The sequence below is a fragment of the Notamacropus eugenii genome, chromosome 5 (genome assembly GCF_028372415.1).
Source record: "Notamacropus eugenii isolate mMacEug1 chromosome 5, mMacEug1.pri_v2, whole genome shotgun sequence".
Taxonomy (NCBI): domain Eukaryota; kingdom Metazoa; phylum Chordata; class Mammalia; order Diprotodontia; family Macropodidae; genus Notamacropus; species Notamacropus eugenii.
The window spans coordinates 66,428,988-66,442,224 of NC_092876.1; the positions used below are offsets into that span (position 1 = coordinate 66,428,988).

The window sequence follows — 13,237 nt, forward strand, 5'->3', positions numbered from 1 at the left end:
GAGCTTCCGCCCATTGTTCCTGTTTCCACCCTGGGAACCAAAAGAACACAACTGATTCCACTTCCACTTGACAGACCTTCAAGTGCCTGAAGGTGGAGACTATCTGTGTGTCTCCCCATCCCCCCATACTTTCACAGGCTAAATGTCCCAAACACCTTCAAGCAATATGAATGGAACATCTGTTAGAGAACAGTGCTTGTCACTCCCTTTTGCATAATCTGATCCATGACCTTCCTAAAAGGTGACCCCCAGAATTGTACACAGTGCTCCAGATGGGAGTTAACCATGATGGGAAGAAGGGGAGAGGTCATGGAATCAGAGGATCCTGAGCTAGAAGAGACCAGGGCTAGCTAGTCCAATCCTCTCATTTTATAAAGGAGGAAACTAACACTCAGAGAAAAGAGATTTGCCCAAGATCACATGAATAGAATGTAGCAGAGCTGAGAGAGTCCTCTGTCTCCCAATCTATCATTTGGACGAATGCAGTTCAAAGTCCTGCCCAGTAGAAGAATCTTCTCTCTCACGTGGGATCATCCTTACTGTTTGGATGGATGGATGGATGGATGGATGGATGGATGGATGGATGGATTAAAAAGTATTTATTAAGTGCTTCCTGTGTACCAATCATTGTGCTAAGCGCTGAGGATACAAATAGAAAAGAGAATCCTGCTCTAAGGAAGCTTTGTTCTAAGGCTCCTCCCAGCTCTGCTGTTCTATGTTCTAAAGATCCCTCTAAGCTCTGACATTCTGTGTCCTAAGGCCCCTCCCAGCTCTGACATTCTGGGTTCTAAGGCCTCTCCTAGCTCTAGTATTCTGCGTTCTTAGAGCCCCTCCCAATTGTGACATTCCATGTCCCAAGTCCCCTCCAAGCTCTGACCTTCTGGATTCTAAGGCTGATTTCAGGTCTGATGTTTCGTTTAGTCTATTTTTCTAGTGGCTTGTGACAGGTGGCACCAGAGGCAGGCTTCTGATTCTGGGTAAGGACCACTCTTTAAGGTCTTTTAATTCTAAAACAGCTAATAGCAGTCATTTGGAAAGAAATGACCCAGGCAGCAGGATAAGCTGTGAGTGGAGGCTCTACCTCTGGCCTCGCCTCTGAGTCTCTGGCCTTTTAGCCTCCCACTCTCCCTCCTGCCTATAAAGCTAATTAATGATTGCTGCTTCCTGAATACACCCTCAGGAAAGAGGGGAGGTGGCAGAAGTGAAGTCCTTTGAAAGGCTGGGTGTTCACTAAAGCTACTGTTTTCACCAGTGTTGTTATTTCAGTCTCTTCTAGTAAATTCTTAGTGTTCTTGTGGCCAGTGTCTGGATTATCTCTCTCTTAGAAAGAGACAAGGTGGCGAATGTTTTATAGAAGAGGAAGCTTTGGAACACAAAGACCCTGATTTCTTTCATGCCTAGTCCTAGCTTTCCTAAAGTCAACCAGTCCCTGTCAAATGACCGTGTCGGAGCAGGAAGGAACCTTAGAACAGAGAATGTCAGAGCTGGGAGAGACCTTAAAACAGAGAATGTCAGAGAAGAAAGGAACCTTAAGACAAAATGTCAGAACAAGAAGGAACCTTAGAACATAGGATGTCAGATCTAGGAGAGACCTCAGAACAGAGAATGTTCAGGAAGGAACCTTAGAACAGAGAATGTCAGAGCAGGAAGGAACCTTAAAACATAGAATGCTGGAACATTTCTGTTCTAAAGATCAAAAGGAATCTTAGATCATAGTATGTCTGAGCAGGAGGGAACCTTAGAACATAGAATATGAGAGCTAGGAGAGACTTTAGACAGAGAATATCATAGCAGAAAGGAACCTTAGAATAGAGCAGGAAGAAACATTAGAACATTGAATTCAGAGCAGGAAGGATCCTTAGAACACAGAATGTCAGAAATGAGAGGGCCAATAGAACACAGGGTGTCAGCAGGAAGGAGCCTTAAAACAGAATGCTAGACTGTAGAACATCAGTCGGTTAACAGGCATTTATTAAGTGCTGACTATATGTGAGAAACTGCACTGAGCACTGCTTAGGAAATTCTCCTGCTTGACAGAACTCACAAGTGAATGTGTCCATATGGAAACTTAGCGAGAAGTCACTAGTAGTGAGCTGAATCTTGAGGAAAGCCAGGACATCTAGGAAGCAGAAGAGACCAGGGAGAGCATTGTGGACATGGGCTGCAGCCAGTGAAAAGGCCTGGAGTAGGAGCAGGTCCCTTGTCAAGGCGCAGCAAGAAGCCAATGTTACTGGAAGACAGAGTATATAGAGGGGATCAGGGTGTCAGAAGAACAGAAAGACAGGCTGGAGCCAGGTCATGAAGGGCTCTAGAAGTCAAACAGAGGACTCTGCAGTTGATCTGGGAGTTAATCAGGAGCCCCTGGAGTTTATTAACTGGGGGGGAGGGCGGGTAATGACATAGCCTTGTACTTTAGGAAGATCACTCTGGCAGTTGAAGGAAGTTGGCTTCAGGGTGGGAAAGAGATATGAGGTAGGGAAGCAATCAGAAAGCCTGAATGAGGATGATGGCTGTGGAGGATAGACACATGGAAGTATGGTAGAGATGACCGGAAGGTAAAAATGAAAAGATGTGACATGTTGAGCATGAGGGAGGAGTCAAGGATGATGAGGGGTAACTGGGAGGATGGTGGTACCTCAACAGTCATAGGCAAGTAGGGAAGGGGGAAGGTCTAGGAAAGCAGACATTGAGTCCTGTTTCGGACATACTCAGGAAAGTCCCATTTACGATGTTCAGAAAGTAGTTGGTAAAACAAGAATAGAAGTCAAGAGAGACTGGACCTGAATATGTAGATCTGGAAATCACCTACATAGAAATAAATGGCAGTTGAATCCATGGGAGCTGATGGGATCACCAAGTGGGAGAATATGGAGGAAAAACAAAAAAGGGAGGAGAACAGAACTCTGGGGGAACACCCCTCCCCCCCAGTAGTAGACTTGATGTTGATGGAGGAGGGACAAAGGAGATGGAGAAGGAGTAGGTAGGAGGAGAACCGGGAGAGAGTGATACCAGGAGAAGAGAGAGTATCCAGGAAGAAATAATGAACAGCAGGGTCAAAATCTACAGAGAGGTCAAAAGGATAGCGACTGAGAAAAGACCACTCAATTTGGTAATTAAGAGCTCATTGGGTAAGTGTTGGAGGGAGCCACTTCAGTCTGCTGAAAGTTGATTACACAGGGTTGAGGAGTTTTCTATAGTTCAGTCATGTCCAACTCTTCACAACCCCATTTGGTGTTTCCTTTGACAGAGATACTGGAGTGATTTGTTATTGCCTTCTCCAGCTCATTTTACAGATGAGGAAACTGAGACAAAAGGGTGAAGAGACTTGCCTAGGGTCACACAACTCGTAAGTGTCTGAGGCTGAATTTGAACTCACAAAGATGAGTCTTCCTGACTTCAGGTATGGCACTGTATCCACTGCAGTTCCACCTAGATGCCCCTTCAGAAGCTAATGGATATCTTTAGCATAGACAACAGTCTCAGGAGTTTGGTCAAGAAAGGGACACAACATATAAAATGATACCTAGTGATGATGGTCAAACCAAGTTAGGGTTTTTACAAGAGGGGAGAAGTATGGGTATGCTTGTAGATAGATAAAAAGTTTGAAGATGAGCTAAAGCATGGGGATGATTGAGAGGTGAGGGGGCAATCTGCTGGAGGAGACAGAAGAGAAGGGGATTAGGGGTGCATGGAGAGGGGTTTCCTTATTGAGAAAGATTGAAAGAGGAGATGGTGGAGGAAGATGCCTAACTGACATGAAATGAGGAGGAGGGGAGAAGAGGAAGCGCTCTCTCTACAAAGAAAAGCCTCTTTTTTTTAGTGAAGTAGGAGGTGAGCTCTCAGCACAGGGTGGAGGGAGGGAATGCCATGGGAGCCTGAGGAGGAGAAAGGAGGAAGTTTGCAAGAGCTGCTGTGATGAGTGGGATAAGGAACGATTAGGGAGATGTAAAAGGACTTTCTTGTTTGTGCAGTAAGGTCCCAGTTGAGATTAGGTAACAGAAATTTGAAGTGGACCTAGTCAACATGGGTGTATGATTTGTTCAGCTCTATTTAGCAGCATGTAAAGAGGAACATAGGAGGGGCAGCTAGGTGGCACAGAGGATAGAGTGCCAGGCCTGAGTCAGGAGGACCTGAGTTCAAATCTAGCCTCAAATACTTACTAGTTGTGTGATCCTGGACTAGTCACTTAATTCTGTTTGCCTCAATTTCCCCAACTGTAAAATGAGCTGGAGAAGGAAATGGTAAACTGCTCCAGTTGTCTTTGCCAAGAAAACCCCAAATGGAGCTAACTGATGTTCAGGAAGCTAGGTGGTACAATGGATAGAGCACTGGGCTTGGAATCAGGAAGACTCATCTTCAAGGGTTCAAATCCAACCTCAGACACTTTCACTAGCTAAATCATCCTGGGCAAGTCACTTAATCCTGTTTGCCTCAGTTTCCTCATCTGTAAAATGAGCTAGAGAAATGGCAAACCACTCCAGTATCTTTGCCAAGAAAACCCCAAATGGGGTAACCAAGAGTTGGACATGGCTAAATATGACTTAATGATAATAAAATGAGATTGATAACAGCACTTGCCTCCTGGGGTTGTTGTGAGAATCAAATGAGATGATCTTTGTAAAGTACCTGGCACATATTAGGTGTTTAATAAATGCTTTTCCCTTTCCTTCCCCTTTTATAAGTACCATAAACCCTGAATTAAATTGTGTGCTCCTCAAAGGCAGAGACTGTGCCATGTTTTCATTTTTGCCACCCCAGATCTAACACATGGCTTTGCCCAAAGTATAAATAAGTTTTTATTGAATTGTTTATTCTTACTCCCCAACCCTAACAACAGATTCTGTACCAAATAACTCACATTTACATGGGGTATGCTATTTCTGAGGCATTTTGAATATATTGTCTCACTAGATTCTGATGACAACCCTGTGAAGGAAATTCTACAAGTATTATTATTACCTTTTTACAGATGAGGAAACTGAGACCCAGAGAAATAAAGTGATTTGAAAAGGCAGTGTAGGGCAGTGGAAAGAACACTAAATCTTGAGTCAGAGGACCCGATCAATTAATCCTATGACTAACATAAAGTAATGTAGTCAGTAAATATTGAAACCTGGACTCGAACCCAGGTCTTCTGACTCTTGAGCCAAAGACCCTTTCTACTACTCCACACCGAAGAAGTTTGTTGGACTAATTGGATTTATGCACTTTCCTCTGGGAGACAGCTTTGGCTAAATAGACTGTCATAAGGCGAGGCTCTGATTTTGAACAAGTAGATGCCTGATGGCAGCTGGGAGATTTGTCTGCCTAGGTACTGGAGGGAAGAGGACTTGATCTCTGTATTCCTGGTGAATTTAGTAGAGCTTTTGGGTGAGTTAGAGGCTTACTGTGCTCATGCTTCTGGTTTCTGTACTTCTGTCTTTGGGCCCTTTTAGATCCCACACCCCCAGTACTTATGGGAGCTCCTTGGATAGAACCAACAGCTTCGTGGGCAAGGTCATGTCATGAACTTGGAGTTGGGAGATCAGGAATCTCCACCATTTATTAGATTTGTGACCCTAGAAAGGTCCACTTCCTTTCTGTGGGATGAGGATAATAATCCTTGAGCTCCCTGGCTCACAGAGTTGTTGTAAGGATCAAATGAAAACAGATGTTAAGCATTTGGTCAGCTGGAAAGCTAATGGCTATGATTATCTGTATGAGCTTAGACAAGTCACTTCTCCTCTCTGAACCTCAGTTTCCTTATTTGTAGAATGGGTAGGATTATATTTGTACTCCATACCATTTATAGTTGAGTCATAAGATCATAATATTGAGAGCAGGAAGTGACCATAGGCTCTTTGAAGGCAGCATGGTATGGGGAAAAGCCCACTGGGGCTGGAGTCAGAGGGCCTTGGTTCAAATCTTACCTCTAATGCTTTTTACTTGTATGAAGTTGGATTCTGGAATCTTTAAAATGAGGGTATTGGAGAAGGTAAGCTTGGAAGTCTCTTCAGGGGAAACTGAGGCTCAAAGGTTAAGTGACTTGCCTAAGGCTCACCTGTAAAGGGATACAAGAGAAGTCAGGTGATGGTGATGGTGGCTGCTTCTTTCTTTACAGCGGCGTCAGCAGGACCTGGGGCTGGGCGTCTCTGGGGAGCAGCATCCTGGCAGAGTTTGGATCCCTACACCTGGAGTTCTTGCACCTCACCAAGATCTCTGGCAACCCGATCTTCGCTAGAAAGGCAAGTGTTAGAAGAGGCCCCTCGCCTTTGGGTGGTGCCAAGGCTTGTGTCCCACCCTTTCACCTGGGCAATAGGGAAACTCATCTGCCCCTCTGGTGGGGGTACGGGGGAAAGATGCCTATCTCCCTAGACACAAATGAAACACATGCCCCTTTGGGTGCCAGCTGGTGCTGGGGAGGGTGGGCTCAGGGAGCCCCCAGGAGAGGTATGGGAAAAGCCAGGGAATTTCGCTAAGGGGAAAATCTGCACCAGGCTGGTTTAGCTTGGGGGTAGGAGCCCATATGTGCATCTGAGCGAGATGCCACAGCGCAAGTCTGAGGCATCGGCTCAGCTTAGCAGGAACTGGCCCCTGGTGCAAAGAGCGAGTGTTCTAGGCTGCGGGGCTTGGAGAAGGTGCGACTTTGCAGACTGGGCTCTGTTTTCAGAGCTGTGGCAGCCATGCCAGCACCCGTGTTTGCTCGGCGTTGGCAAAGATACCATTACAGAGCAGGTGCTCACTGGCTCAGGATGTTCATCTGTTGCTTGGTTATTTAGCTGGCCAAAAGTGGAAGGAGCTACCTCGATAGGTAGTGAGTTCCACATCAGAGCCATTTATTCAACTCAACAAGCTCCCCTGCTGTATGTGGAGAACTAGTGCTAGGTACAGGAGATACCAGGACAAAAGGGAAGCAGCCCCTGCCTTCAAGGACCTTACATTTTAGCAGGGGGAAATAGCGTGCAGAGAAGTCAATTCTCTCTGTCCATCTGTCTCTTTCTTTCCCTTCCCCTCCCTCCTCCTTTACTCCTTTTCTCTTCTCTCTCTCTCTCTCCCTTCTCTCTTCTTTCTCTCCTCTCTTTCTCTCTCCTGTTTTTCTCTCTTCTCTTTTCCTCCTTTCTCTCTCCCTCTCTCCATACCCCTCTCTCTCTTCCTCTCTCACTTTTTCTCTCTCTACAAACATACACACATTACACATATGTGCATTTATATTTATGTATGTCTACACATGTGTACTTATATACACAAATATATGTCTATGTATGCAACTATACATAAAGATAGTGTGTATGTGTGCGTGTGCACATGCATGCATGCACATCATCAAACCAGATCTGGGATTTCATAAGTATAGGCAGTTCCCAGTGAGGAAACCCTACCAGTGTAGAAAGCTCCCTGCTCTTCAGTTGATGGTCTTGGAGAGTACTTGGTGGTACTGACAGATGAAGTGATACAGACACTATGTGTGAGAAGCAGGATTCAAACCCAGATCTTCTTGTGGGACCACAGATCACAGCTCTAGAGCTGCAGGGAACCTTCAAGGGCATCTACTCCTACGTCCTCATTTTAAAGAGGAGGCAGCTGAGACCCAGAGTTTTGGTTGCTTGTTCTGGTGTTATAAAGAGAGAGTAACCAAGTCAGCATTTGAACCCAGGGCCTCTGCTTTAGCATCCCTTCTGTAGCACCCCATTAACCTCAAATCCAAACTAATAATGCTGGGGAGGAGAGAGAATCAGGAAATGTCTCTTGTCTCTTTGTCTGCAAGAAGTCTTCAGGCAGAGACTAGATGGCTGGTTGGTGAGGAGGTTGTGGGCCGGGGGTTTGGAGCCCTTGGCATGTCCTGGCCCCCTCTGTCAGTGTCTAGTAAAGCCTAGGGACCCCCCTCCTCAGAATAATGCTTGTCGATACATAAAAAAATATAAGGGAGTTATAATGGAAACCAAAGATATTGTAATACTTGCCAAAATATTTTAAAAGAAAGTTCACATTTCCCAGATTAATAACTCCAGGTGCAGGGGGGATTCCTTCTCATGTAAGGCCTTGAGCCAGATGATTTTGAGGTTCCCTCCAATTCTGAGTTTCTGTGATTCTGCCAAAATTGTGCCTACTTTTGGTGTAGTAGATAAAGCACCAGATTTGGAGTCCAGAAGACCTGAATTCAAATCCAGCCTCAGATACTTACTAGCTGTGTGACCTTGGACAAGTCACTTCATCTCTGTCTATCTCAGTTTTCTCACCTCTAAAATGGAAATAACAGTAGCACCTGCTTCCCAGGGTTGTTATAAGGATCGAATGAGATAATATTCATAAAGCACTTAGCATAGTGATGGCATATAGTAGGTGCTTAATAAATGCATATTTCCTTCCTTCAAATCATAGAGAGGTAAGACTAGGAGAGTTCCCCGGCCTTAAGACCTATCTGTGCCAAAATGTTGTGGACGATGAGGTTTTTTTGTTTTTACTTATTTTAAACCTTCTAGAAATGATATTCCACTAAAGTCTTCTTAAGAGGCTTTCTCTGTGGTTTGTCTGCATTCTTAAAGGACTCTCCAGGAAGATGCATACTTTGCAGGTGCTACCAAGCTGGAAATGCTTCAGGCCTGAAGGCAGAGACAGGGCATCTTGGCCATGGCTCACCAGATGAAAGCTTATTGTCCATAGCCATGCACAGCAAGTCACCTTTCTGGGCCTCAGTTTCTTTATCGGTAAAATAAGAGGATTGGAAATTCTTTGTTAGACGGGATGATGCTCCCTAAGAGGAGAGGGGGAAAGATGCAGAGGGGAATCTAAGTGATACGGAAGCAAAAGATATCAGTGGAGATCTGTTTTTTTAAATGAGGGAGTTGGACTAGAAATGGCTTCCAAGGTCCTTTTTAGCTCTGTACCTAAGACCCCTGTTCTCAAAGGAGGCCTGTGGAGGGGTTTCTTTCTCTGTCAATGGATCTGATCATCGGTTATTTATTAATCATCTAATATGTGCCAAGCATGGGCAGTGACCCTAAAGTGAGCAAAACTCATCTTCCTTATTTCCAATCTGGCATAGAGTCAAAGGACCTCACTTGAGGACCTAGATATTGTATTATATTATATTATATTATTATATATTATTCTCATTTTACCCTCACAACAAGCCTGAGAGGTAAGTACTGTTGTTATCTGCATTTTACAGATGAGGAAACTGAGGAAGACAGGAGTTGAGTGACTTGCCCAGGTTAGTAAGTGTCTGAGACCAGTTTCAAACTCAGGTCTAACCAGCTCCTGGGTCCTAGGCTCCATACACTGATTTCTTAAACCAAAATGTAGGCTTTTCCGTTTATTTCTATTCCATTTCTTTTTAAATTTCATTTGGGCCCATCATTTTAAACTGCTGGAATTTTGGATCCTGAATCTGTTTTATCTCAAGATGAAGATAAATGGTCACTATCCTTTCTGGAATAACCCTTAAGACTTTCAAAGACATCGGGCCACCCTACAGATTTCTCCATGCTAATAATTCTTCCCCTACACACACACACACACACACACACACACACACACACACACACACACACACACACACACACACCTCTTCCTTTTTTCAATAGACTTTATTTTCCAGACCTTTCATCCTCTTGATTACCATCTCTTCAACCTTCTCGAGCTCCCCCATTTCTGGCATTACCCAGAGTATATCCTTTAATCAGGCTCTGACTAGTTCTAAGCATAATGGAAAGAGGCCTTCACTCTAGCCCTGGGGTAACCTGAGAGAAGGAAGATGAGACTGGTGATGCTATGCTCATGCGGCTGATTGGGGCTGTGAAATGCAAAGATTTCTTTCCAGTTAATTTTTCTGGTCCATTTACATTCTGGGCCTATTTTAGTCCCCCCAATCATGCCTCCCACTGAGGTGATTATTGGCAGGCCACAAATTGGCCCAAATTCTAGATAGGGCCCATGCCCATGGTGGGATCTAATTTAACCTGCTCGGTTGCTCACTGCCAGGACAGCTGGAAATAGCTTGAGGTACAAGCGCATCCTTGCCCTGATTTAATGGGCTCTGTTAACGGGAATAGAAATGAGACCTGACTTGGCAGAGCGTAGAACCATGCTCTGGAAAAAAGGGTCTGACAGCTCAAACACCAGCTCTCCCTTGCTTGGCTTGTAGATAGATCTATTAACAGTAAGTAACATCTCTGGTGGGGTGAGGGGAGAGATGTCTTTCTTCTGAGTGACTCCATAGTGTGCAGGATTTAACGTACCACTGTATGGTAGCCACCAATATGGAGTTCCCAGTCCCCCTCCCCCTCAGAGGGTGTTAAGGGTATTTGGGTTAGGGTTAGAAACTGCAAGAACTGAGTTCTAGCCCCAGCTTGGCCATTGACTTGCCAAGGGTAACCTTGAGTAACATGTTTCTCTTGAACCTCTATTTTCCCACCCCACTAGATATTGGGCAGTCTCAGGCTCATCTATCTAAAACCAGGGAGAACCTCAGAGGCTACCAAGTTCAACCCTCCCAGTTTACAGATAAAGAAACTGAGGCTTGAGAGCTGATGTGAGAATCATCATTTCTAGAATGAGAGAGGCAATGATCCAGTCATCTCTGGGAGACTATATTCAGTTCTGGCTGCCACATTTTAGGAAGGATATGGACAAACTGGAGAATATCCAGAGAAGGATAACCAGGAACATTAGAGACCAGGCCATGGACAGATCAATACAGGGTTATTTAGTCTGGAGGAGAGAAGAGTTGGAGAAAGCAATCACTGCCTTCAGGTATTTCAAGAGTCATCACGTGGAAAAGGGATTAGCCGTGGCTAATTCTGCTTGGTCCCAGAGGACCAGACTAGAGTGTACACTTAACACTTATTCAGCTGAATTGTTGAACAGATGGGTGGAAGTGATGTTGTGGTCTATGAAATGAGAGGGCTTGGCAACATGATCTCTTAAGGATTGTGCCAGGTCTAGCATTCTGTGCTCATTAAGGTCCTCAGGTTCGATATTCTACAATTTCTCCCAGCTCTTATATTCTAGGGGCCCTTCTGGCTCTGACATTGTATTCTTTTTTTTAAACATTCACATTTATAAGATTTTGAGTTCCAAATTACCCCCCTCTCTTCCCCAAGACAATATACAATCTGAAATAGGCTATACACATACAATAATATTAAACATATTTCCACATCAGTCATGTTGTGAAAGAAGAATAAGAACCAGAGGAAAAACCACAGGAAAGAAAAAACAAACAAATGGAAAAAGAAGATAGTATGTGTTGATCTGCGTTCAGGATCCACAGTTCTTTCTCTGGATCATTAGAGACTTAGATCATTACGTTGTACTGAGAAGAGCTACGTTGGTCATCATACAATGTTACTGTTACTGTATACAGTGTTTTCCTGGTTCTGCTCGTTTCACTCAGCGTCAGTTCATCTAAGTCTTTCCAGGTTTTTCTGAAATCCTCCTGCTCATCATTTCTTATGGAACAGTAGTATTCCATCATATTCATGTACCACAACTTATTCAACTGTTCTGCAATTGATGAGCATCCCCTCAATTTCCAATTCTTTGGCATTGCATTCTAAGGTCCCCCCAACTTTGCCATATCATGCTTTATGTTCCTGCTAGTCTCTAAATTTTATTTCTAAGGACCCTTCCATTTCAGAATTCTGTGTTCCAGAGCCCCTTCCAGCTCTGACATTCTGTCTTCCAAAGCCTCTCTCAATTCTGCCATTCTATGCCATATTAATGTTTTTATTCATTCATGTCCAACTCTTAGGACCCCATCTGGGGTTTTCTTGGCAAAGATACTGGAGTGCTTTGCCATTTCCTTCTCCAGTTCATTTTACAGCTAAGGAAACTGAAGCAAGCAAGGTAAAGTGATTTGCTCAGGGTCACACGGCTAGAAAGTATCGGAGGATGGATTTGAATTCAGGAAGACTTCTATTGACTGCACCACCTAGCCTCCCTGGATTCTATGCTCTAAGGACCCTCCAAGGGTGATCCAAGGTTCTTCCCAGCTCTGGCACTGGATGATCCTATAATTTCATTGGGGATAGTTCCCTCTAGAAGTCACAACATTCTGTAATTGGTCTTTGAGAATTGAGAAGTTGGTTGTAGGAAACAGGGATATTTAGCTCAGAGATGAGAACAACTTGGTGGGGTGAGGGTTGAGTTCAAGGAACATAGTCATTGCCCTTGGTGTCTAAGTAATACTGAGGAGAGCAAGGCTCCTTAGTGTTCTTCTCTCCCACCTCCACATCTTTTCCCCCACTTGGCTGTCAGGACATTCTTGGTCTATTTTCTAAGACCAGCGAGAGCCCCTTCATCTAGGATAGGGGTGGGGAAACTTCGGCCTTTTGACTGAATCCATTATTGTTCTCTAAAATTTAAACTCAGTCAAAAGGCTACACTTAAGGATTTAGAAGGTCATATATGGCCTCAAGGCCACAGGTTCCCCACTCCTGGGACTCTAGGTTATGACTATTACCAATAATGGGGATATAGCTGAGAACAGGGATGTGAACACCCAGAAGGCAATTCGCTCTATCTAGTCTAAAATCATTCTGATCCTGAGTGAGGTAAGGGTCAAGTTTCTCAGAAATGGAAGAACTAGGAGTTCCCTAACCCATCATCCTCCCAGGTTTATGAATGCCTATCCATCTCCAAGGGTTTCCTCAGCTTCTGCTTAAACCCAACCAGTGCCTAGAAGTTCAGTGGGCACCTTGTGCCATTGTTGGAGAAGCCAGGTTATCATGGTATTCAACTCGATTTAGCTCACATTTGTTAAGCACCTACTATGCACCAAGCAATGTGGTAGGTCCTGGGGGCTACAGAGACAAAAATGAAATAGTCCTTGCTCTCCAGGAGGATGGAAGCGCAATATAGTGGCAGAAGCTGATGACTTGGAGTCCTAGGAGCAGAGTTCGAGTTCCACGCTAGCCCTTATTAGCTGTGCAGTTTGGGTTGAGTCATTTCCTTTCTCCAAGTAGGTCTGTGTTTGGCTTTGACCAGTTTCCAAGGTCCTTAGCATAAGTATATTTATTCTTGGGCTGCTGTAGCCATAGGATAATCCTAGAAAAAAACCCTGCCTACAAGAGACACATTATATATACATACATACACACATACATATATACATATACATACACACACTCATACACACACACATAAAATTAGCTACCATTTATAAAGCACTTTAAGGTATGCAAAGAATTTTATAACTATTATTTTATCCTTGCAATAACTCTGGGAGGTAGGTGTTTTTATTATATCCCCATTTTTA

General features: G+C 44.2%; 1 protein-coding gene across 1 annotated transcript in view; it reads left to right on the forward strand.

Annotated features, from left to right (window-relative positions):
- MAN1C1 (mannosidase alpha class 1C member 1) overlaps window positions 1-13,237 on the forward strand; it is a 214,019-nt gene that overhangs the window by 175,888 nt on the left and 24,894 nt on the right. The window contains 1 exon segment of the mRNA XM_072609372.1: window positions 6,101-6,224. Coding sequence (XP_072465473.1) covers window positions 6,101-6,224 — 124 coding nt within the window.